The sequence below is a fragment of the Anomaloglossus baeobatrachus genome, chromosome 5 (genome assembly GCF_048569485.1).
Source record: "Anomaloglossus baeobatrachus isolate aAnoBae1 chromosome 5, aAnoBae1.hap1, whole genome shotgun sequence".
Classification (NCBI taxonomy): Eukaryota; Metazoa; Chordata; class Amphibia; order Anura; family Aromobatidae; genus Anomaloglossus; species Anomaloglossus baeobatrachus.
This window is the reverse complement of record NC_134357.1, coordinates 44,609,992-44,636,033: the sequence shown is the minus strand read 5'-3', so window position 1 is coordinate 44,636,033 and position 26,042 is coordinate 44,609,992. Positions and strand designations below refer to the sequence as shown.

General features: G+C 51.5%; 1 protein-coding gene across 3 annotated transcripts in view; it reads right to left on the bottom strand.

Annotated features, from left to right (window-relative positions):
* MKI67 (marker of proliferation Ki-67) overlaps positions 1-26,042 on the bottom strand; it is a 290,198-nt gene that overhangs the window by 2,264 nt on the left and 261,892 nt on the right. For 2 of the 3 annotated variants that reach the window (XM_075348448.1, XM_075348450.1), the window contains 3 exons: positions 13,948-14,169; positions 11,239-11,340; positions 9,760-11,151 (listed from right to left, as the gene is read on the bottom strand). In XM_075348448.1, the coding sequence (XP_075204563.1) occupies positions 9,760-11,151; positions 11,239-11,340; positions 13,948-14,169 (1,716 nt within the window). The remainder of the gene's footprint in view (positions 1-9,759; positions 11,152-11,238; positions 11,341-13,947; positions 14,170-26,042) is intronic. The other variant, XM_075348449.1, reaches the window with a different exon arrangement.

Genomic DNA, 26,042 nt, shown 5'->3' with positions numbered 1-26,042 from the left:
CGCGCGCGCACACAGCCCCCTCCCGACAGGCGCGCGCGCACACAGCCCCCTCCCGACAGGCGCGCGCGCACACAGCCCCCTCCCGACAGGCGCGCGCGCACACAGCCCCCTCCCGACAGGCGCGCGCGCACACAGCCCCCCCCCCGACAGGCGCGCGCACAGCCCCCCCGACAGGCGCGCGCACAGCCCGACAGGCGCGCGCACAGCCCGACAGGCGCGCGCACAGCCCGACAGGCGCGCGCACAGCCCGACAGGCGCGCGCACAGCCCGACAGGCGCGCGCACAGCCCGACAGGCGCGCGCACAGCCCGACAGGCGCGCGCACAGCCCGACAGGCGCGCGCACAGCCCGACAGGCGCGAGCGCGCGCACAGCCCGACAGGCGCGAGCGCGCGCACAGCCCGACAGGCGCGAGCGCGCGCACAGCCCGACAGGCGCGAGCGCGCGCACAGCCCGACAGGCGCGAGCGCGCGCACAGCCCGACAGGCGCGCGCGCACAGCCCGACAGGCGCGCGCGCACAGCCCGACAGGCGCGCGCGCGCACAGCCCGACAGGCGCGCGAGCGCGCACAGCCCGACAGGCGCGCGAGCGCGCACAGCCCGACAGGCGCGCGAGCGCGCACAGCCCGACAGGCGCGCGAGCGCGCACAGCCCGACAGGCGCGCGAGCGCGCACAGCCCGACAGGCGCGCGCGCACAGCCCGACAGGCGCGCGCGCGCGCACAGCCCGACAGGCGCGCGCGCAGCGCACAGCCCGACAGGCGCGCGCGCGCGCGCGCACACACACCCACCCACCTTCAGATGACACTTTTACATTCCATTGGAGATACAAAACGAAAAAAATCTGTGTGGATAAGCCACAACAGGTTCACAGCAGCTCAAAATACATCATACAAAGGAGAAAATGGAGCAAAAGAAGGGAATTTTGTTACTTACCGTAAATTCCTTTTCTTCTAGCTCTTATTGGGAGACCCAGACGATTGGGGTATAGCTACTGCCCTCTGGAGGCCACACAAAGCACTACATTAAAAGTGCAAGGCCCCTCCCCCTCTGGCTATACCCCCCCCGTGGTATCACGGGTTCTCCAGTTTTAGTGCCAAAGCAAGAAGGAGGAAGCCAATAACTGGTTTAAACAAATTAACTCCGAATAACATCGGAGAACTGAAAAACCGTTCAACATGAACAACATGTGTACCCGCAAACAACAAAAAAACATCCCGAAGGACAACAGGGCGGGTGCTGGGTCTCCCAATAAGAGCTAGAAGAAAAGGAATTTACGGTAAGTAACAAAATTCCCTTCTTCAGCGCTCTATTGGGAGACCCAGACGATTGGGACGTCCAAAAGCGGTCCCTGGGTGGGTAAAGAAATACCTCATGTTAGAGCTGCAAAACAGCCCTCCCCTACGGGGGTGTCACTGCCGCCTGCAGGACTCTTCTACCTAAGCTGGCATCCGCCGAAGCATAGGTATGCACCTGATAATGCTTGGTGAAAGTGTGCAGACTGGACCAGGTAGCTGCCTGGCACACCTGTTGAGCCGAAGCCTGGTGACGTAATGCCCAGGACGCACCCACGGCTCTGGTTGAGTGGGCTTTTAGCCCTGAAGGAACCGGAAGCCCCGCAGAACGGTAGGCCTCTAGAATTGGTTCTTTGATCCATCGAGCCAGGGTGGCTTTAGAAGCCTGCAACCCCTTGCGCGGACCAGCGACAAGGACAAAAAGTGCATCGGCACGGCGCATGGGCGCCGTGCGGGAAATGTAGATTCTGAGTGCTCTCACCAGATCTAGCAAACGTAAGTCCTTTTCATACCGGTGAACCGGATGAGGACAAAAAGAAGGCAAGGATATATCCTGATTAAGATAAAAAGAGGATACGACCTTAGGGAGAAACTCCGGAATAGGGCGCAGCACTACCTTGTCCTGGTGGAACACCAGGAAGGGAGCCTTGGATGACAGAGCTGCCAGCTCAGACACTCGCCGAAGCGATGTGATCGCAACAAGAAACGCCACTTTCTGTGACAGCCGAGAAAAGGAAACCTCCTTCAGAGGCTCGAAGGGCGGCTTCTGAAGAGCAACTAGTACCCTGTTCAGATCCCATGGATCTAACGGCCGCTTGTACGGGGGCACAATATGACAGACCCCCTGCAGGAACGTGCGCACCTTAGAAAGACGTGCTAGACGCTTCTGAAAAAACACGGATAGTGCCGAAACTTGCCCTTTAAGGGAGCTGAGCGACAAGCCCTTTTCTAACCCCGATTGCAGGAAGGAAAGAAACTTGGGCAATGCAAATGGCCAGGGAGACACTCCCTGAGCAGAGCACCAGGATAAGAAAATCTTCCACGTTCTGTGGTAGATCTTAGCCGAATTCGACTTTCTAGCTTGTCTCATTGTGGCAACGACTCCTTGAGATAATCCTGCAGATGCTAGGATCCAGGACTCAATGGCCACACAGTCAGGTTCAGGGCCGCAGAATTCTGATGGAAAAACGGCCCTTGGGACAGTAAGTCTGGTTGGTCTGGCAGTGACCACGGTCGACCGATCGTGAGATGCCACAGATCCGGATACCACGACCTCCTCGGCCAGTCTGGAGCGACGAGTATGATGCGGCTGCACTCGGATCTGATCTTGCGTAGCACTCTGGGCAAGAGCGCCAGAGGCGGAAACACGTATGGGAGCTGAAACTGCGACCAATCTTGAACCAAGGCGTCTGCCGCCAGAGCTCTTTGATCGCGCGACCTCGCCATGAATGCCGGGACCTTGTTGTTGTGCCGGGATGCCATTAGGTCGACGTCCGGCACTCCCCAGCGGCGACAGATTTCCTGAAACACGTCCGGGTGAAGGGACCATTCCCCTGCGTCCATGCCCTGGCGACTGAGGAAGTCTGCTTCCCAGTTTTCTACGCCTGGGATGTGAACCGCGGATATGGTGGATGCTCTGTCCTCCACCCACATTAGAATGCGCCGGACTTCTTGGAAGGCTTGCCGACTGCGCGTCCCTCCACCGCTGTGGAGTTGTCCGATTGGATTCGGATCTGCTTTCCTTCCAGCCACTGTTGGAAGGCCAGTAGAGCAAGATACACTGCTCTGATCTCCAGAACATTGATCTGAAGGGTGGACTCCTGCGGAGTCCACGTCCCCTGAGCCCTGTGGTGGAGAAATACTGCTCCCCACCCTGACAGACTCGCATCTGTCGTGACTACTGCCCAGGATGGGGGCAGGAAGGATCTTCCTTGAGACAATGAGGTGGGAAGGAGCCACCATTGTAGGGAGTCCTTGGCCGTCTGGGAAAGCGAGACTTTCCTGTCCAGGGACGTTGACTTCCCGTCCCATTGGCGGAGAATGTCCCATTGAAGTGGGCGCAGATGAAACTGCGCAAAGGGAACTGCTTCCATGGCTGCCACCATCTTCCCTAGGAAATGCATGAGGCGCCGCAAGGGATGCAACTGGCCCTGCAGAAGAGATTGCACCCCTGTCTGTAGTGACCGCTGCTTGTTCAGCGGAAGCTTCACTATCGCTGCTAGAGTATGAAACTCCATGCCAAGATACGTTATTGATTGAGTCGGTGATAGGATCGACTTTGGAAAGTTGATGATCCATCCGAAAGACTGTAGGGTCTCCAGCGTAGCATTCAGGCTGTGCTGACATGCCTCTTGAGAGGGCGCTTTGACCAATAAATCGTCTAGGTAAGGGATCACCGAGTGTCCCTGAGAGTGCAAGACTGCTACCACCGCCGCCATGACCTTGGTGAAGACCCGTGGGGCTGTCGCCAGACCAAATGGCAGAGCTACGAACTGAAAATGGTCGTCTCCTATCACAAAACGTAGAAAACGTTGATGTTCTGTAGCAATTGGCACGTGGAGATAAGCATCTTTGATGTCTATTGAGGCAAGGAAGTCTCCTCTGGACATTGAGGCAATGACAGAACGCAGGGTTTCCATCCGGAACTTCCTGGCGTGCACATGTTTGTTGAGCCGTTTTAGGTCCAGAACAGGACGGAACGAGCCGTCCTTTTTTGGAACCACAAACAGATTGGAGTAAAACCCTAGCCCTTGTTCCTGAGGAGGGACTGGGATCACCACTCCTTCCGCTCTTAGGGAGTCCACCGCCTGCAGCAGAGCATCTGCTCGGTCTGGATGTGGGGAGGTTCTGAAGAACCGAGCTGGAGGACGAGAATTGAACTCGATTCTGTACCCGCGAGACAAAATGTCCGTCACCCACCGGTCTTTGACCTGTGACATCCAAATGCCGGAAAAGCGGGAGAGCCTGCCCCCGACCGGCGATGCGGAGGGAGGGGGCTGGAAGTCATGAGGTAGCCGCTTTGGAAGCGGTACCTCCATTTGCTTTCTTGGGGCGCGTGTGAGCCCGCCACGAATCTGAGTTTCTTTGCGTCCTCTGAGTCCCTTTGGACGAGGTAAATGGTGTCTTGCCCGAACCTCGAAAGGACTGAAACCTCTGCTGCCACTTTTTCTGCTGAGGTTTGGTTGTTCTGGGTTGTGGTAAAGAGGAGTCTTTACCCTTGGACTGCTTAATGATATCAGCCAATGGCTCGCCAAACAGTCTATCTCTAGATAAAGGCAAACTGGTTAAACATTTTTTGGAACCAGCATCTGCTTTCCAGTCCTTTAACCACAAGGCTCTGCGCAAAACTACCGAATTGGCGGACGCCATTGAGGTGCGACTGGTAGATTCTAGGACCGCATTGATAGCGTAAGACGCAAACGCCGACATCTGCGTGGTAAGGTGCGCCACTTGCGGCACTGCTGGATGTATGATAGCATCCACTTTTGCTAAGCCAGCTGAAATAGCCTGGAGTGCCCATACGGCTGCGAATGCCGGAGCAAACGACGCGCCGATAGCTTCATAGACAGATTTTAACCAAAGGTCCATCTGTCTGTCATTGGCATCTTTAAGTGAAGCGCCATCCTCCACTGCAACTATGGACCTAGCTGCGAGTTTGGAAATCGGGGGGTCTACCTTTGGACACTGTGTCCAGCGCTTGACCACCTCAGGGGGGAAAGGGAAACGCGTATCTTTAGATCGTTTAGAGAAACGCCTTTCTGGGTGAGCGTCGTGCTTCTGGATTGATTCTCTGAAGTCAGCGTGATCCAACAAAGCACTCAATTTACGCTTGGGATAAAGGAAACGAAACTTCTCCTGCTCCGCAGCCGCCTCTTCTGCTGAAGGGGCTGGGGGAGAAATATCCAACAGCCTATTGATGGCTGAGATAAGGTCGTTTACCATGGCATCCCCATCAGGGGTATCCAGGTTGAGAGGGGTTCCAGGAATGGATTCCTGATCACTCTCATCAGACACATCACAGAGAGACTGATTGCGCTGAGACCCTGAGCAGTGTGATGACGTCGAGGGTCTTTCCCAGCGAGCTCGTTTAGGGTGGCTGGGGCTATCATCTGAGTCATAATCCTCGGCCTGTGAAGCCGGGGACCCCCCTGTGGGCTGGATTAATTCCAAGTGAGGGGGACCTGAGGACAGAGGCCTCGCCGTGCCCAAAGACTGAGCCCCATGCATAGATTGCAAGGTTTCAAGGATTTTTGCCATAGACACAGACATATTATCCGCAAAAACTGCAAAGTCTGTCCCTGTCACCGGGGCAGAACTTACAAGCGTCTCAGCCTGGGTCACTACCTCTCCTGACTCCGGCTGGCAAAGCAGCACCGGGTCGGAGCATTGCACACAATGGGGGTCATCGGAGCCTGCTGGTAGATTAGCCCCACATGCAGCACACGCAGTATACACAGCCCTAGCCTTGGCAGCCTTGCGTTTTGAGGATGGCATGTTGTTGCTTCCACAGAGGGATCTGGGAGATGCAGCCAGAAGCGACCTCACAGTGCAAGAAATACAATATCTCTATATCCTACACAGTACACCGATACACCGTGAGGCACTAGAGGGACCAGCACAGAAAAATCGCTTACCGCCCGCTTAAAAAGCGGGTGTGTGGTCGCCAGATAGCCCCTAGTCCAGGTCTCCCAGAGCCTTGCGTCCTTCCTCCAGCCAGACTGCATGTAATGGCTGCCGGCGTCCTGAGAGAGAAGGGGGGCGGGCCCTGGGCGTTCCTGGCTAAGAGCGGGAAGCCTGCTTCCCTCTGTGCCTAGTGTGAGGGCTGGAGCATGTAAATCAGGCTCCAGCCCTCGTCGCTGCTAGCGAACAGCGTCTCTCCCTTACCCTGAATGACAGGGTGGGGGCGGGAACGAATCGGAGCTGCCGGCGTCCTAGGCCCAAAAAGCCGGGGACTCAATTTATAACCGCCGCCGCCGTAAAAGCGCGGACGGCGGATCCCCGGCGCACCACAAGTCACAGCAGCGCCGCCCGGTCCAGAGGGGGTCGGCGCTGCGTTCCCATACACAAAAAATCCCCCAGTAATCTGTAGGGACACTAACTCCAACGTTGCGGTCCCCGGCGCACTACAACACCCAGCCAGCCCGGAGTGTGTCTGTGCCTGCCGGGGACACAGAGTACCTGTATGATGCAGGGCCTGTCCCTGATCGTACTCCTGCTCCGTCTCCATCAGGTTCTAATGGGTCTGTGGATGGAGCCCGGCGTCAGAGCTGAGAGGCCGGCAGGATCCCACTTCCACAGAGCCCTACCAGGGGATGTGGAAGGAAAACAGCATGTCAGGCTCCAGCCCTGTACCAGCAATAGGTACCTCAACCTTACAACACCATCCAGGGGTGAGAAGGGAGCATGCTGGGGACACTATATGTGTCCTCTTTTCTTCCATCCGAAATAGTCAGCAGCTACTGCTGACTAAAATCTGTGGAGCTATGCATGGAATGTCTGACCTCCTTCGCACACAAAGCTAAAACTGGAGAACCCGTGATACCACGGGGGGGGTATAGCCAGAGGGGGAGGGGCCTTGCACTTTTAATGTAGTGCTTTGTGTGGCCTCCAGAGGGCAGTAGCTATACCCCAATCGTCTGGGTCTCCCAATAGAGCGCTGAAGAAATGTTGAATTAATGATCAAAATGTATTCATTTAACGTCAAAGTGCAAAGTTGTGAAAAAACAGTTGCCGGGAACGGACAGACAGGAAAAATGCTGTAAGTGTGAGAGCTCATATATGCCTGGCACACAATACAAAAAATGAACCAGATGATGAGAAGCAGTAGGCTATGCATACAGGTGATAATAAGAAAGAAGGGAATTTTGTTTACTTACCATAAATTCCTTTTCTTCTAGCTCTAATTCCCTGGGTAATAGGGATGAAACCTGTAAACAGGGGTAAACCTGTAAGAATACACAACTCAACAGGTAGGCCACAAGGGTACAAAACCACAGTATGTATGCTAGCTGGAAAGACTTCTTACTCTCCCCATTATGAAGCGGCGAGCGATGCGCTAGAACGCCGTAAAACGTGCGTCGGGCCCCCTGCCACCGGACCCAGGTAAATGTCTCTCATCACGGGCAACTTTGCCATGCTCATGCCCGACACTTGACCCTAATCCAGATGTAGCAACTTATCCCCGGGTGTATTCTTTCTCCCTGTAAACTTTCATATATTAACTGATAGAATGACACAGGGTGAAACTGTCTATGCCCACAAGGTCTAACCCTGTTACCGTTTCCTGGCTATGTATCTACTTCCCTATGGGGTTTTCCCCTGGTAATTAATATACATTCAGTTTGGGGACTTTTGTATCTTTCCCTTGCGTATTACACTCTCCACAAGGTCCACCCCTGTTTAATAAACAACCTCTTATTGATTGGTTATGTATCTACTTTTTAAAGGGTTTTCCCCTGTTATTTAACATACACATTTTGGTTGGGGACCTGTGTAGATTTTACCTTGTGCATTACACACTTCACAAGGTCCCTGTTAACAACCATCCACTGATTCAGGAGATTTATTTGATTTGTACCCGGTGTAGGATTACTTCTCCACAGGGTTTTTCCCTGTTACTAGACACATACAGTGGAACCTTTGTTAACGAGAACAATCCGTTCTGGGACTGTGCTTGTTAACCAAGTTACTCGTTCAGCAAAGCAAGATTTCCCAAAGGAAATAATTGCAATGCAGACGATTCCTTCCACAACGTGTTAAATGTCCCATCCTGGTCCCTTATTGTGCCATTCCAGACATGCACAAACACACACAAAAGCATTATATGCTCACCTTACCTTCCGTTGCATCGCCGGTCTCCTGGGACTTGCTGTTCTCCTGTACAGGGCCGGGCTGTGTAATGGGTTACCATAACGACGAGGGAGGAACTTCCGCGGCCAGAGTGCTGACGTCAAAGGCAGAGCCGCTTGCCTCTGATTGGCCAGCTCGCTGCCTTTCAGTAGCGGTGACAGGAAGTTCCTCCCTCGTCGCTATGGATGCTGATGCACTGCCTGGAGTGGATCGGAGCGGCGAACTACAGGACCCAGGAAGCCGGCGATGAAACGAAAGGTACACTTTATTATATGCTCACCTTACCTTCTGTTACATCGCAGGCCCCCTGGGTCTTGTAGTTCGCCATGATGTACCCGGGAACTACAAGAACCATGAGACCAGCGGTGGAACGGAAGGTAAGGAGAGCATAATACTGTATGTGTGTGCGTGTTTTGTGCGTACATGTGGGTGTTTGTGTGGACTGCAAGTGCAGGTCAGAGCGTGGTGGATGTACGGAACCGGAAGTGTGTGCGGGGAGGATTTTGCTCGTACAGCAAAGCTTTCTCGTAAATAGTTACAAATTTACAGAAAGCCTTGCTTGTTAAGCGAAATTCTCGTTAAGTGGGTTACTCGTTAAGCGAGGTTCCACTGTATCTTTTGTCTTAGGACTTCCTTATTGACACCTGTTTACTATTCATATTCATCTCTCCATGGTGTTTCCGCCTGCTAGCTAGCATACATAATACTGTGGTTTTGTACCCTTGTGGCCTACCTGTTGAGTAGTGTATTCTCTTACAGGTTTACCTTTGTTTACAGGTTTCATCCCAATTACCCAGGGATATTTTTCTTATTATCACCTGTATGCATAGCCTACTGCTTCTCAGCATCTGGTTCATTTTTTGTATTGTGTGCCAGGCATATATGAGCTCTCACACTTACAGCATTTTTCCTGTCTGTCCGTTCCCGGCAACTGTTTTGTCACACATTATGTCCCCCATCCTCTTCTGTCATGTTTAATAATAATGTGACATTTTGTATGGCATTTTGACTTCAAATGAATACATTTTGATTATTAATTCAGCATTTTTGCTCCAGTTTCTCCTTTGTATCACATTTGATCAGATGCACAAAAAAAAAAAATATAGACAACCGTTATCCCTCGTTGAGGCCTCTTTCACACGTCCGTGAAAAACAGACTTTTTTACTGACATGTTAAAAACGCATATGTCCCTCCATGTGCCGTGAATCACGGCACACATGAGTTCTCCATGTGCAGTGTCCATGTTTTTCTGGTACGTGTTTCATGGATCACACCACTGTGTGGTCTGTAGGACATCAGCAATGCCAGAAAAAAAAAAACGAACATGTCTCAGTGTGGAGCACACACACACACACACACACACACACACACACACACACACACGTGTACGCCGCACCGAGACACGGTCTGTGAAATATCACTGATGTGTGCGCAGACCCATTGATTATAATGGGTCTGCGTATGTCCGTGATTCTGGTATGTATAAAAACTAGCACATACGTACCAGAATCACTGACATGTGGAGGAGGCCTAATAGGGAGGATAACTAGTGCCACTGATTGAGTAATCCATCATCAGATGTAGAGGAGGGACATTGAGCCAGTCACCCAGTGCTCACCTGTTTTCCTCCTCTTTGCTGGTGATCCGGAGGTCACCGCTGGCTTTTCATGCCGCGCCTCTTGTACTACACTCTTCTGTGTTTTGGCATTTCTTTGATTTCTCCTACCACGATCAGGAAGAATATTTTCTGTTTCCACTAGGACGGATTCGCTTGCTTGGGAAAGTGCTTTCTTTTGCTCAGGAGGGGGAATATTTGCTTCAGTGTTCGGCAGTTTCCTTTTTACTCCCCGTGTAGACTTTGGGGACTTTTCATCAGCATTTTTACTAGATTCCCCCTTCTGGCTCTTTGCCTTAACAGGGGACTGAGCCCTTTCTTCTTCAGCAGCTGTCTTACTAGCCACTGCTCCCCTCTGTCTTCTTGAAATGGACGGTTCGACCTTAGGATAGTCATTATTCTCAGCATCTCCCTTAGATGCTCCTCGTCTCCCCCGTTGCGGACTTTTGACTTGAGCAGAATCTGAAGATTTTACTTCTGCGATTTCCTCCTGCACTTTGGCTTTCCTTCCTCTCTTACGAGGTGCAGTCTCCGATACTATCAGAATTTCGGGGCTGGGTTCTGCTGGAGTCTCCTCCGCTTCCTGAGTGTTTCCTCTGCGAGATCTTTTTGCAGGAACTTGTAGCTCTGATGCATCAGGTTTGGCCTTTCCTTTGGACCTTCCACCTCGGGTAGATGCCACGTTGGACTCCTGAGCATTTTCTTCGTCGGCTCTGCTCTGAAGGTCAGTGGCCAGCAGAGGGTGCCATTGTACAGATTTTGCTTTCGATCTAGGGTCGGCCTGTTCTTCTACATTTTGCACAGTTTTACCTCTTACGTTCTTCCTACCCTTTACTTCAGGTGCTGGGCGGGGTTCACTATTGTCTGCTGCCTTTCTACCCCGTGAGCCCCTTGTGGAAGATTCTGTAATGTCTGACGAGACAGGTTCGGTTTGCTCCTCATGAGCAGCGTTGGTGACGTCATCTACAATCGGATTTCTTCTAGAACCTCTTTGCGGTTTGGTTGGTGGAACACTCGATCCCGTTGTCTTGTCATCAGATGCATTACTAACATCTCTTGCGGCTCTAGATCTTCCTCTCGCAGGCGCTGCCTTCTTCTGAGGGACCTCAGTTTCAGGTACCACCGTTTCCAAACCGGCCTCAGGAGAGTGGTCTTTTCTCTTGGTTGACCGTCCGCGCAGAGTCTTAGGTTGACTTTCAACAGGCGGTTCGGTCACCGAGCCCTTTGCTTGAGCAGCTGATCTTTTTGGAGACTTGGGCTCTGGGCTCTTATTGGGCTCCTCTGGTAAATGCGAGCTTTCCTTCACTACTTCTGTGATAGTCTTGGCCTTCGACCGACCCTGGCTTTTTGTTTCCTGCTTAGAGGTCTTAGGTTTGGTAACTTCTGGCTCAGGAGCTGCAATAAGAAATATAAAAATTACTTTTAGCCAATGCAATAACATTTTCTAACCGCAATTTAGAATTTGTAGTGCCCTGAACTCACCGGCAGGTTCTTCTGTGTTCTTTCGTCTTCCACCTCTTCTGCTCACGGGGGAAGTCTGAACGGGTAACTTTTCTGCTTGTTCATGCTCCAAGCTTGAATCTACTGAAATGAAGAAGCAAAAAAAAAAAAAATAAACTATTGGTATTGCAATGAAGCAGCGGTTCATAATGGTGGTGGATAAAGAGCTGAAAAACATTCACAAAAAAGTGCATCCTCCATTATATAGAGTAACCATTATACTGCAAGAAGGTGGATAATGTTTTTTTTCTAAAATAAACTGCAAATTTTGCTTCTAAAATAGCAGCATAGACCAGCCGTAGTCTGTGCCGAAAAAAATCTAAGCACAAGGCAAAGCATTCTGCCATGTTTCCAGCAGGGGGAGCTAGCACAGCAGGACGCTGACATGTGCAGCCTCCAGCAGTGAATGACTGGTCTGTGCTGCAATCTGCAAAACATTTAGTAAAAACCCTTATGAGCTCTCCTGCACATGGAATTATATTGAAATGCAAATTAAAGAGACCCTATAGATCAGGAACAAAACGTTGATATGTGATGGTGCATATGGAGTATTACCTGGTGCCTGACTTCTGCCCCCCTCCAAAGACTTGGCATGTGACAGTCCACTGTGTGACACATTGGTGGTCTGAGAAACTCCCCCTGCCCTCAGAATAGCCAGCGTGGCTTAAAATGAGCAATACGTCATCTCAGACTCCCAAAACAGTACAGTGGAACCTTGGATTAAGAGTAACTTGGTTTGAGAGCGTTTTGCAAGACAAGCAAAGCTTTTTACAAATGTGTAACTTGGTTTAAGAGCAATGCTTTGCAATAAGAGCAAATACTCACCGCACACACTTCCGGTTCCATCCTTTCACCGCACTCTGACCCGCTCTGGAGGTAACTTTCTGTCCATATGTAATGTTTACTGTATACAGTACACCATTGCAAAGTACAGTATATACTATATAGCATGTCTATCAATTTGCATTTGTGGATACAGTATTGTACTCACTTTCCACCAACCAGTACAGCACATTGCTTGTAGTGTACCTCGCATACACCAGCAATTCTATTGTAAGCTAATGTGCAGTTTAATTTGTTTCACGTTTTTTCCTGTACTGTACAGTACTTTGTATTAGAGCACTGTAATAATTTTATAGGAATACAGGACATTTTGTGTTACTAGTTTGTATAAATACAGTAAATATTTTTGGGTTGTGGAATTGTCTGTGTTTCAATTATTTCCTATGGGAAAATTCGCTTTGATATAAGAGTAAAGGCGGCGTCACACGGTACGATATATCGGGCGATATGTCGTCGGGGTCACAGATTCCGTGACGCACATCCGGCATCGTTGGAGATATCGTAGCGTGTGGCACCTCCGAACTACTATGAACGAGCAAAAATACTCACCTTATCGTTGCTCGTTGACACGTCGCTCATTTTCAAAAAGTTGTTCCTCCTTCTGCGTGCCGGTTGTTCGTCGTTCCCGTGGCAGCACACATCGCTCCGTGTGACACCCCGGAAACGATGAACACAGCTTACTTGCAGTCGCCGGCAATGCGGAAGGAAGGAGGTGGGCGGGATGTTTACGTCCCGCTCATCTCCGCCCCTCCGCTTCTATTGGGCGGCCGCTGTGTGACGTCGCTGTAACGCCAAACGTCCCACCCCCTTCAGGAAGAGGATGTTCGCCGCCCACAGTGAGGTCGTTCGGAAGGTAAGTGACGGGGGTGACGGGGGTTAACGACTTTGTGCGACACGGGCAACAAATTGCCCGTGACGCACAAGCGACGGGAGTGGTTACAATCACTCGTGCAATAGATCGTACCGTGTGACGCTGCCCTAACGTGGTTTAACAACACACTCCTGGAACGACTTATGCTTGTAATCCAAGGTTCCACTGTATTTAGTAAATTAAGAAGGGCTATAGACACGGTTAGTAGAGAAGACATTACTCCATATACTTAATTACATATTATTGAAGTGAACCTGTCAGGTGCAATATGCAGCCAGTAGCACGAGCAGTTCTGGGTGCATATTGCTAATTCCTGCCCAACCGTCCCTGTATACACTAGCATAGATAAAGAGATCTATAGAAAAAGTATTTCTAAAGATAGTTTAATTATATGCTAATGAGGCCAGGGACTAGTCTTGAGGTTGTCACTTCCCCCGACTAGCCACACTCTTGTCATGTTAGTACGCCCGCAGGAGCGTGCTAACATGCTATTCAATGCAGCATCAGCAGCGGTGATGAGCGTACATGTGTCCGCGGTGAACGCTGATCTAAATGTCCCACACTTCTGGTCATGCGCAGTATGAAGACGGGTGTACGTGTCCCAGCTTCAGACAGGTCTAGTGAACATGATCGTAAGTAACGGGACATTCAGCTCAAGAGTTCACTGCGGACACAAGTACGCTCATCACCACTGGTGATGCTGCATAGAATAGCATGTTAGCACCCCCCTGTTATCATACTAACATAAGAGGTCGGCTAGTTGGGGGAAGTAACGCCCTTGGGACTAGTCCCTCGCCTCATTAGCATAAACATATCTGTATCTATGGCAGTGTATACAGAGACAGTTAGGCAACCACGAGCAGTTCTGGGTGCATATTACACCTGACAGGTTCCCTTAAAGGGGTACTATTGTTGCCTGGATAACTTCTTTGGAAATTTGCCCCTTTCCCTGCTTTATTTGATATACTAGCAGATACCTTCAGGAGGTGCAGGTTCTTTTTGCGCTTTTCCTCTTCCTCTTGGAGCCGGTCGCTGGGTCTTTTCAGCCACAGGAGCTACGATCTCTGGTTCAGGTGCTTGTAGCCGCTCCTCTGCACTCGGCGTTGAGGACTTCACATTCTGGCGGACGGTTCTCTTTGTTGATTTGCCAGTCTTCTCATCTGTGCCTTCAGGCGGCAATTGAGAAAACTCAGGCTCTCCTAGAAGGAAGAAAGGGTTAACAGTTAAGTCGCAGGCTCTGTACCGTACATGTAGAAATACTTACAGCAAATGCAAGTTAAAAAAAAAAAGAAAAAGTTCAAATCACCTCCCTTTTACCCCATTGAAAATAAAACAAAGAATACAGTGGAACCTTGGATTAAGAGTAACTTGGTTTGAGAGCGTTTCGCAAGACAAGCAAAGCTTTTTACAAAATTTGTAAGGCTGCTCTCACACTACGATTTTTTAACATACGTCATGAACGTTTTTTTGCTGCAAAAGCGGATCCTGTTTTTTGCAGAGAAAAACGCATGTGTTATTTTGCAGGATCCTGTCACTTGACGTTTATGGGCGGGCATTGGAGTCATGTCATCGGGACTGAGGGGAACTGAACGTGAGACTGGGAGCCGGCATCTGACAGCTGCGGAGGCTCGTAACCAAGGTAAACATCGGGTAACTACGTGAAGTGCTTTGCTTGAATAGCCGATATTTACCTTGGTTACGAGCGTCTGCAGCTGCTAGGAGCCTGCTCCCTGCACACGTAACCAAGGTAAACATCGGGTAACTAAGAAGCGCCTTGCTTGGTTAGCCGATATTTACCTTGGTTACAAGCGTTCGCCGCTCTCAGGCGGGGGAGAGAGAGAGGAGAGGGAGGGAGAGGCAGAGAGGGAGGGAGAGAGGGAGGGAGAGAGGGAGGGAGAGAGGGAGGGAGAGAGGGAGGGAGAGAGGGAGGGAGAGAGGGAGGGAGAGAGGGAGGGAGAGAGGGAGGGAGAGAGGGAGGGAGAGAGGGAGGGAGAGAGGGAGGGAGAGAGGGAGAGAGAGAGGGAGAGAGAGAGGGAGAGAGAGAGGGAGAGAGAGAGGGAGAGAGAGAGGGAGAGAGAGAGGGAGAGAGAGAGGGAGAGAGAGAGGGAGAGAGAGAGGGAGAGAGAGAGGGAGAGAGAGAGGGAGAGAGAGAGGGAGAGAGAGAGGGAGGGGGGAGAGACTGATCACGACAGGCTGGTTTCTGGGCATGCTCAGTAGTGCAAGCAGGATCCTGTCTATCAGCATGCCAGCGTTCCCATGCGTTTGCATGCTGTTTAGTCAGGATCCAGCGATTTGCAGTATTTGGATGCAGCTCAAAAACGCTACAAGTAGCATTTTTGAAAAAAAGTTAAAAACCTGTAAGTCGCTGGATCCTCACTATAACGCACGCAAACGCATGTTGACGCGAGTCCATTGCAAATGCATTGAAATGAAACCGCATTTGCACTGGATCCGTTTTTGCGTTAAAAAACCCGTTCATGATGCATGTTAAAAAAAACGTAGTGTGAAAGCAGCCTAACTTGGTTTTAGAGCAAGGCTTTGCAACAACAAATATCGTGTACACGTCTGGTTCTGTCCTTTCACCGCACTCTGACTTGCTTGGAGGTAACTTTCTGTACATGTGTACTGTATACAGTATACATTGTACAATATATACTATATAGCATGTCTATCAATTTGCATTTGTGGATATAGTATTGTACTTTCTTTGTGCTAATCAGTACAGAACATTGCTTATACTCTACCTCCCGCACATTTATTGGAAGCTAACATGCAGTTTAATTTGTTTTTATGTTTTTTACTGTACAGTACTTTGTATTAGTGTACTGTAATAATTATATATGAATACAGGACATTATATTGTATTTCTGTAATAAGTTTGTATAAATACAGCAAATATTTTTGGGCTGTGGAACGAATTGTCTGCATTTCAATTATTTCCTATGGGAAAATTTGCTTTGATATAAGAGTAACTTGGTTTAAGAGCGCACTCCCGGAACCAATTATGCCCAGAATCCAAGGTTCCACTGTACACATTATTGGTTTTCACTGCATTCAGACGTGCCTGATCTATGAAAAAAAAGAAGGGAATTTTGTTTACTTACCGTAAATTCCTTTTCTTCTAGCTCCAATTGGGAGACCCAGACAATTGGGTGTATAGCTATGCCTCCGGAGGCCACACAAAGTATTACACTAAAAGTGTAAAGCCCCTCCCCTTCAGCCTATACACCCCCCGTGCTGCCACGGGCTCATCAGTTTTGGTGCAAAAGCCCGAAGGAGGAAAAAATTATAAACTGGTTTAAAGTAAATTCAATCCGAAGGAATATCGGAGAACTGAAACCATTTAACATGAACAACATGTGTATACAAAAACAGGGGCGGGTGCTGGGTCTCCCAATTGGAGCTAGAAGAAAAGGAATTTACGGTAAGTAAACAAAATTCCCTTCTTCTTTGTCGCTCCTTATTGGGAGACCCAGACAATTGGGACGTCCAAAAGCAGTCCCTGGGTGGGTAAATAATACCTCATAATAGAGCCGTAACGGCTCCGTCCTACAGGTGGGCAACTGCCGCCTGAAGGACTCGCCTACCTAGGCTGGCATCTGCCGAAGCATAGGTATGCACCTGATAGTGTTTCGTGAAAGTGTGCAGGCTCGACCAGGTAGCTGCCTGACACACCTGCTGAGCCGTAGCCTGGTGTCGCAAGGCCCAGGACGCTCCCACGGCCCTGGTAGAATGGGCCTTCAGTCCTGAGGGAACCGGAAGCCCCGAGGAACGGTAAGCTTCGAGAATTGGTTCCTTGATCCACCGAGCCAGGGTGGACTTGGAAGCTTGTGTCCCTTTACGCTGGCCAGCGACAAGGACAAAGAGTGCATCCGAGCGGCGCAGGGGCGCCGTACGAGAAATGTAGAGTCTGAGTGCTCTCACCAGATCTAACAAGTGCAAATCCTTTTCACATTGGTGAACTGGATGAGGACAAAAAGAGGGTAAGGAGATATCCTGATTGAGATGAAAGGGGGATACCACCTTAGGGAGAAATTCCGGAACCGGACGCAGAACCACCTTGTCCTGGTGAAACACCAGGAAAGGGGCTTTGCACGACAACGCTGCTAGCTCAGACACTCTCCGAAGTGAAGTGACTGCTACTAGGAAAACCACTTTCTGCGAAAGGCGTGCGAGAGAAATATCCCTCATTGGCTCGAACGGTGGTTTCTGAAGAACCATCAGCACCCTGTTCAGATCCCAGGGTTCTAACGGACGCTTGTAAGGAGGGACGATGTGACAAACCCCCTGCAGGAACGTGCGTACCTGTGGAAGTCTGGCTAGGCGCTTCTGAAAAAACACAGAGCGCAGAGACTTGTCCCTTAAGGGAGCCGAGCGACAAACCCTTTTCCAATCCGGATTGAAGGAAGGACAGAAAAGTGGGCAAGGTAAATGGCCAGGGAGAAAAACCCTGAGCGGAGCACCACGACAGGAATATTTTCCACGTCCTGTGGTACATCTTGGCGGACGCTGGTTTCCTAGCCTGTCTCATAGTGGCAATGACCTCTTGAGATAATCCTGAAGACGCTAGGATCCAGGACTCAATGGCCACACAGTCAGGTTGAGGGCCGCAGAATTCAGATGGAAAAACGGCCCTTGAGACAGCAAATCTGGTCGGTCTGGCAGTGCCACGGTTGGCCGACCGTGAGATGCCACAGATCCGGGTACCACGACCTCCTCGGCCAGTCTGGAGCGACGAGGATGACGCGGCGGCAGTCGGCCCTGATCTTGCGTAACACTCTGGGCAACAGTGCCAGAGGAGGAAACACATAAGGAAGCCGAAACTGCGACCAATCCTGAACTAAGGCGTCTGCCGCCAGAGCTCTGTGATCTTGAGATCGAGCCATGAATGTTGGGACCTTGTTGTTGTGCCGTGACGCCATTAGGTCGACGTCCGGCATCCCCCAGCGGCAACAGATCTCCTGAAACACGTCCGGGTGAAGGGACCATTCCCCTGCGTCCATGCCCTGGCGACTGAGAAAGTCTGCTTCCCAGTTTTCTACGCCCGGGATGTGAACTGCGGATATGGTGGATGCTGTGGCTTCCACCCACAGCAGAATCCGCCGGACTTCTTGGAAGGCTTGCCGACTGCGTGTCCCACCTTGGTGGTTGATGTAAGCCACCGCTGTGGAGTTGTCCGACTGAATTCGGATCTGCTTGCCTTCCAGCCACTGCTGGAACGCTTTTAGGGCAAGATACACTGCCCTGATCTCCAGAACATTGATCTGAAGTGAGGACTCTTGCTGAGTCCACGTACCCTGAGCCCTGTGGTGGAGAAAAACTGCTCCCCACCCTGACAGACTCGCGTCCGTCGTGACCACCGCCCAGGATGGGGGTAGGAAGGATTTCCCCTTCGATAATGAGGTGGGAAGAAGCCACCACCGAAGGGAAGCTTTGGTTGCCTGAGAGAGGGAGACGTTCCTGTCTAGGGACGTCGGCATCCTGTCCCACTTGCGTAGGATGTCCCATTGAAGTGGACGCAGGTGAAACTGCGCGAAAGGGACTGCTTCCATTGCTGCCACCATCTTCCCCAGGAAGTGCATGAGGCGCCTCAAGGGGTGTGACCGACCTTGAAGGAGAGATTGCACCCCTGTCTGTAGTGAACGCTGTTTGTCCAGCGGAAGCTTCACTATCGCTGGAAGAGTATGAAACTCCATGCCAAGATATGTCAGCGATTGGACCGGTGTCAGATTTGACTTTGGAAAATTGATGATCCACCCGAAACTCTGGAGAATCTCCAGAGTAACGTTGAGGCTGTGTTGGCATGCCTCTTGAGAGGGTGCCTTGACCAGCAGATCGTCTAAGTAAGGTATCACTGAGTGACCCTGAGAGTGGAGGACCGCAACTACTGTAGCCATGACCTTGGTGAAAACCCTTGGGGCTGTCGCCAGGCCGAACGGCAGTGCCGCGAACTGAAGGTGTTCGTCTCCTATGGCGAAGCGCAAGAAGCGCTGATGCTCTGGAGCAATTGGTACGTGGAGATAAGCATCCTTGATATCGATCGATGTTAGGAAATCTCCTTGGGACATTGAGGCGATGACGGAGCGGAGGGATTCCATCCGGAACCGCCTGGTCCTTACGTGTTTGTTGAGCAGTTTTAGGTCCAAAACAGGACGGAAGGACCCGTCCTTCTTTGGAACCACAAACAGGTTGGAGTAGAAACCGTGACCCTGTTGCTGAAGAGGAACCGGGACCACCACTCCTTCTGCCTTCAGAATGCCCACCGCCTGCAGAAGAGCCTCGGCTCGCTCGGGAGGCGGAGATGTTCTGAAGAATCGAGTCGGAGGACGAGAGCTGAACTCTATCCTGTAACCGTGAGACAAAATGTCTCTCACCCAACGGTCTTTTACTTGTGGCAGCCAGGTGTCGCAAAAGCGGGAGAGCCTGCCACCGACCGAGGATGCGGTGTGAGGAGGCCGTAAGTCATGAGGAAGCCGCCTTAGTAGCGGCACCTCCGGCGGTCTTTTTAGGGCGTGATTTAGACCGCCATGCGTCGGAGTTCCTCTGATCCTTCTGAGGCCTTTTGGACGAGGAGAATTGGGACCTGCCCGCACCCCGAAAGGACCGAAACCTCGACTGTCCCCTCCTCTGTTGGGGTGTTTTTGGTTTGACCTGGGGTAAGGATGTTTCCTTTCCCTTGGATTGTTTGATGATTTCATCCAATCTCTCACCAAACAAACGGTCGCCAGAAAATGGCAATCCAGTTAAGCACTTTTTGGAAGCCGAATCTGCCTTCCATTCCCGCAGCCACAAGGCCCTGCGTATTGCCACCGAATTGTCGGCTGCAACCGCCGTACGGCTCGCAGAGTCCAGGACAGCATTAATAGCGTAGGACGCAAATGCCGACGTTTGAGAGGTTATGGACGCCACCTGCGGCGCAGACGTACGTGTGAGTGCGTCAATTTGCGCCTGACCAGCTGAGATAGCTTGGAGTGCCCATACGGCTGCGAATGCTGGAGCAAAAGACACGCCGATAGCTTCATAGATGGATTTCATCCAGAGCTCCATCTGTCTGTCAGTGGCATCCTTGAGTGAAGCTCCATCTTCCACTGCAACTATGGATCTAGCCGCAAGTCTGGAGATTGGAGGATCCACCTTGGGACACTGAGTCCAGCCCTTGACCACGTCAGGGGGGAAAGGGTAACGTGTATCCTTAAGGCGCTTGGAAAAACGCTTATCTGGACAAGCTCGGTGTTTCTGGACTGCCTCTCTGAAGTCAGAGTGGTCCAGAAACATACTCTGTACGCTTGGGAAACCTGAAACGGAATTTCTCCTGCTGAGAGGCTGACTCCTCCACTGGAGGAGCTGAGGGAGAAATATCCAACATTTCATTGATGGACGCAATAAGATCATTCACTATGGCGTCCCCATCAGGAGTATCAAGGTTGAGAGCGGCTTCAGGATCAGAATCCTGATCAGCTACCTCCGCTTCATCATACAGAGAGTCCTCTCGCTGAGACCCTGAACATTGTGATGATGTCGAGGGGATATCATAGCGAGCTCGCTTAATCGGTCTGGGGCTGCGGTCCGTGTCAGAGACCTCACCCTGGGATCCATGAGACACCCCGGGAGGACATTGCTGTTCCAACTGAGGGGGACCAGGGGGCAATGATTCCACAGTGCCCCTGGCTTGAGATGCCGGCCTGGACTGCAAGGCTTCTAATATCTTAGCCATAGTCTCAGAAAGTCTTTCAGTAAAAACTGCAAACTCCGTCCCTGTCACCTGGACAGTGTTAACAGGTGGTTCTCCTGAGGGTCAGTGGAACCTGCCGGCAGTATAGCCGTACATGCTGCACAGGCAGCATAGTAAGTCTGTGCTTTGGCACCCTTGCTATTTGTGGACGACATGCTGTTGTCTCCTCTGAGCAATACAGGAGGGTATATAGACAAAAATCAACAGTGCACCATACAGTGTAAAGTATAGTCTATAATCATATAATCTATAAGTACACTTCTGCACTAGTGGGGCCAGCACCACAGGTGCTGCTTACCGCCTGCGCAAAGCGGTTGTGTGGGCACCAGAAATCCTGCCTGGGTCTCCCTGAGCTTGTCTCTCCTCTCCAGCGTTAGCAGAGCTGAGAGGAATGGCTGCCGGCGTCCTGAGGAGAGGAGGGAGCCGTGGGCGTGACCCAGAAAAAAGAGAATTTTGTTTACTTACCGTAAATTCTTTTTCTTATAGTTCCGTCATGGGAGACCCAGACCACGGGTGTATAGCTACTGCCTCCGGAGGACACACAAAGTTACTACACTCAAAACGTGTAGCTCCTCCCTCCTAGCATATACACCCCCTGCTAGCTAGTCCTAGCCAGTTTAGTGCAAAAGCTGAAGGAGGACATCCACCCACAAGAAGAGACAGAGTAAAATCCGGAAGAACCGGAACCTCTGTCTACAACAATAACAGCCGGTGAAGACACACGGAACAAGAAACCTGCCAACAGGCAATAGGGAGGGTGCTGGGTCTCCAATGACGGAACTATAAGAAAAAGAATTTACGGTAAGTAAACAAAGAAGGGAATTTTGTTACTTACCGTAAATTCCTTTTCTTCTAGCTCTTATTGGGAGACCCAGACGATTGGGTGTATAGCACTGCCTCCGGAGGCCACACAAAGCAATTACACTAAAAAGTGTAAGGCCCCTCCCCTTCTGGCTATACACCCCCAGTGGGATCACTGGCTCACCAGTTTTAGTGCAAAAGCAAGAAGGAGGAAAGCCAATAACTGGTTTAAACAAATTCTCTCCGAGTAACATCGGAGAACTGAAAACCGTTCAACATGAACAACATGTGTACCCGCAAACAAACCAACAATCCCGAAGGACAACAGGGCGGGTGCTGGGTCTCCCAATAAGAGCTAGAAGAAAAGGAATTTACGGTAAGTAACAAAATTCCCTTCTTCTTCGGCGCTCTATTGGGAGACCCAGACGATTGGGACGTCCAAAAGCTGTCCCTGGGTGGGTAAAGAAATACCTCATGTTAGAGCTGCAAGACAGCCCTCCCCTACGGGGAGGCAACTGCCGCCTGCAGGACTCTTCTACCTAGGCTGGCGTCCGCCGAAGCATAGGTATGCACCTGATAATGTTTGGTGAAAGTGTGCAGACTCGACCAGGTAGCTGCCTGGCACACCTGTTGAGCCGTAGCCTGGTGTCGTAATGCCCAGGATGCACCCACGGCTCTGGTAGAATGGGCCTTCAGCCCTGATGGAACCGGAAGCCCAGCAGAACGGTAGGCTTCAAGAATTGGTTCTTTGATCCATCGAGCCAGGGTGGCCTTAGAAGCCTGCGACCCTTTGCGCTTACCAGCGACAAGGACAAGGAGTGCATCCGAACGGCGCAAGGGCGCCGTGCGGGAAATGTAGATTCTGAGTGCTCTCACCAGATCTAACAAATGTAAATCCTTCTCATACCGATGAACTGCATGAGGACAAAACGAAGGCAAAGAGATATCCTGATTAAGATGAAAAGAGGATACCACCTTCGGGAGAAACTCCTGAATAGGGCGCAGCACAACCTTGTCCTGGTGGAAGACCAGGAAGGGAGCCTTGGATGATAGTGCTGCCATCTCAGACACTCTCCGAAGAGATGTGATCGCTACCAGAAAAGCCACTTTCTGTGATAGTCTAGAAAGTGAAACCTCCTTCAGAGGCTCGAAGGGCGGCTTCTGGAGGGCAACTAGTACCCTGTTCAGATCCCATGGATCTAACGGTCGCTTGTACGGGGGTACGATATGGCAAACCCCCTGTAGGAACGTGCGCACCTTAGGAAGGCGTGCCAAACGCCTCTGAAAAAAGACGGATAGCGCCGAGACCTGACCTTTAAGGGAGCCGAGCGACAAACCTTTTTCTAACCCAGATTGCAGGAAAGAAAGAAAGGTAGGCAATGCAAATGGCCAGGGAGACACTCCCTGAGCAGAGCACCAGGATAAAAATATCCTCCACGTTCTGTGGTAGATCTTAGCGGACGTGGGCTTCCTAGCCTGTCTCATGGTGGCAACGACCCCTTGGGACAATCCTGAAGACGTTAGGATCCAGGACTCAATGGCCACACAGTCAGGTTCAGGGCCGCAGAATTCCGATGGAAAAACGGCCCTTGGGACAGTAAGTCTGGTCGGTCTGGGAGTGCCTACGGTTGGCCGACCGTGAGCTGCCACAGATCCGGATACCACGCCCTCCTCGGCCAGTCTGGGGCGACAAGTATGACGCGGCTGCAATCGGATCTGATCTTGCGTAGCACTCTGGGCAAGAGTGCCAGAGGTGGAAACACATAAGGGAGCCGGAACTGCGACCAATCTTGCACTAGGGCGTCTGCCGCCAGCGCTCTTTGATCGCGAGACCGTGCCATGAAGGTTGGGACCTTGTTGTTGTGCCGTGACGCCATTAGGTCGACGTCCGGCACCCCCCAGCGGCGACAGATTTCCTGAAACACGTCTGGGTGAAGGGACCATTCCCCTGCGTCCATGCCCTGGCGACTGAGGAAGTCTGCTTCCCAGTTTTCTACGCCGGGGATGTGAACTGCGGATATGGTGAAGGCTGTGGCTTCCACCCACATCAGAATCCGCCGGACTTCCTGGAAGGCTTGCCGACTGCGTGTCCCCCCTTGGTGGTTGATGTATGCCACCGCTGTGGAGTTGTCCGACTGAATTCGGATCTGCCTTCCTTCCAGCCACTGCTGGAAGGCTAGTAGGGCAAGATACACTGCTCTGATTTCCAGAACATTGATCTGAAGGGTGGACTCCTGCTGAGACCACGTACCCTGAGCCCTGTGGTGGAGAAAGACTGCTCCCCACCCTGACAGACTCGCGTCTGTCGTGACCACCGCCCAAGACGGTGGTAGGAAGGATCTTCCCTGTGATAATGAGGTGGGAAGAAGCCACCACTGCAGAGAGTCTTTGGCCGTCTGGGAAAGGGAGACTTTCCTGTCCAGGGATGTTGACTTCCCGTCCCATTGGCGGAGAATGTCCCATTGAAGTGGACGCAGATGAAACTGCGCAAACGGAACCGCCTCTATCGCCGCCACCATCTTCCCGAGGAAGTGCATGAGGCGTCTTAAGGAGTGCGGCTGACTTTGAAGGAGAGCCTGCACCCCAGTCTGTAGAGACCGCTGCTTGTCCAGCGGAAGCTTCACTATCGCTGAGAGAGTATGAAACTCCATGCCAAGATACGTTAGTGATTGGGTCGGTGACAGATTTGACTTTGGGAAGTTGATGATCCACCCGAACGCCTGGAGAGTCTCCAGTGCAACATTCAGGCTGAGTTGGCATGCCTCTTGAGAGGGTGCCTTGACCAGTAGATCGTCCAAGTAAGGGATCACAGAGTGTCCGTGAGAATGCAAGACTGCTACCACTGCCGCCATGATCTTGGTGAACACCCGAGGGGCTGTCGCCAGACCAAATGGCAGAGCTACGAACTGAAGATGGTCGTCTCCTATCACGAAGCGTAGAAAGCATTGGTGCTCTGTAGCAATCGGCACGTGGAGATAAGCATCTTTGATGTCTATTGATGCTAGGAAATCTCCTTGAGACATTGAGGCAATGACTGAGCGGAGGGATTCCATCCGGAACCGCCTGGCGTTCACATGCTTGTTGAGCAGTTTTAGGTCTAGAACAGGACGGAAGGAGCCGTCCTTTTTTGGAACCACAAAGAGATTGGAGTAAAATCCTCGCCCCCGTTCCTGAGGGGGGACAGGGATCACGACTCCTTCTGCTCTTAGAGAGTCCACCGCCTGCAGCAGGGCATCTGCTCGGTTGGGGTGTGGGGAGGTTCTGAAGAACCGAAGTGGAGGCCGAGAACTGAACTCGATTCTGTACCTGCGAGACAGAATGTCCGTTACCCACCGGTCTTTGACCTGTGACAGCCAAATGTCGCAAAAGCGGGAGAGCCTGCCACCGACCGAGGATGCGGAGGGAGGAGGCCGAAAGTCATGAGGTAGCCGCTTTGGAAGCGGTTCCTCCATTTGCTTTCCTGGGGCGTGAGTGAGCCCGCCAGGAATCTGAGCTCCCTTGTTCTTTCTGAGTCCTTTTGGACGAGGAGAATTGGGCCTTGCCCGAGCCTCGAAAGGACCGAAACCTCGACTGCCACTTTTTCTGTTGAGGTTTACTTGCTCTGGGCTGTGGTAAGGAAGAGTCCTTACCCTTGGACTGTTTTATGATTTCAGCCAATGGCTCACCAAACAGTCTGTCTCTAGATAATGGCAAGCTGGTTAAGCATTTTTTGGAACCAGCATCTGCTTTCCAGTCCTTTAACCACAAGGCTCTGCGCAAAACCACAGAATTGGCGGACGCCATAGCGGTACGGCTCGTAGATTCTAGGACAGCATTGATAGCATAGGTCGCAAACGCAGACATTTGCGAAGTTAGGGACGCCACTTGCGGCACTGCTGGATGTATGAAAGCATCCACCTGTGCTAAACCAGCTGAAATAGCTTGGAGTGCCCACACGGCCGCGAATGCTGGAGCAAACGACGCGCCGATAGCTTCATAGACAGATTTCAACCAAAGGTCCATCTGTCTGTCGTTGGCATCTTTAAGTGAAGCGCCATCCTCTACTGCGACTATGGATCTATCCGCAAGCTTGGAAATTGGGGGATCCACCTTTGGACACTGGGTCCAGCGTTTGGCCACCTCAGAGGGAAAAGGATAACGGGTATCCTTAGAACGTTTAGAGAAACGCTTGTCTGGATGAGCGTCGTGTTTCTGGATCGATTCTCTGAAGTCAGAGTGGTCCAAAAAAGCACTTAATTTACGCTTGGGATATAGGAAATGGAACTTCTCCTGCTGTGCAGCTGCCTCCTCTGCAGAAGGGGCTGGGGGAGAAATATCCAACAGTCTATTAATTGCCGATATAAGGTCATTAACCATGGCGTCACCATCAGGGGCATCCAGATTGAGAGGGGCCTCAGGATTAGAATCCTGATCACCGTCCTCAGTCTCATCACAGAGAGACTCTTGTCGCTGAGACCCTGAGCAGTGTGATGACGTGGAGGGTCTTTCCCAGCGAGCTCGCTTAGGCTGCCTGGGACTGTCATCTGAGTCAGAGACTTC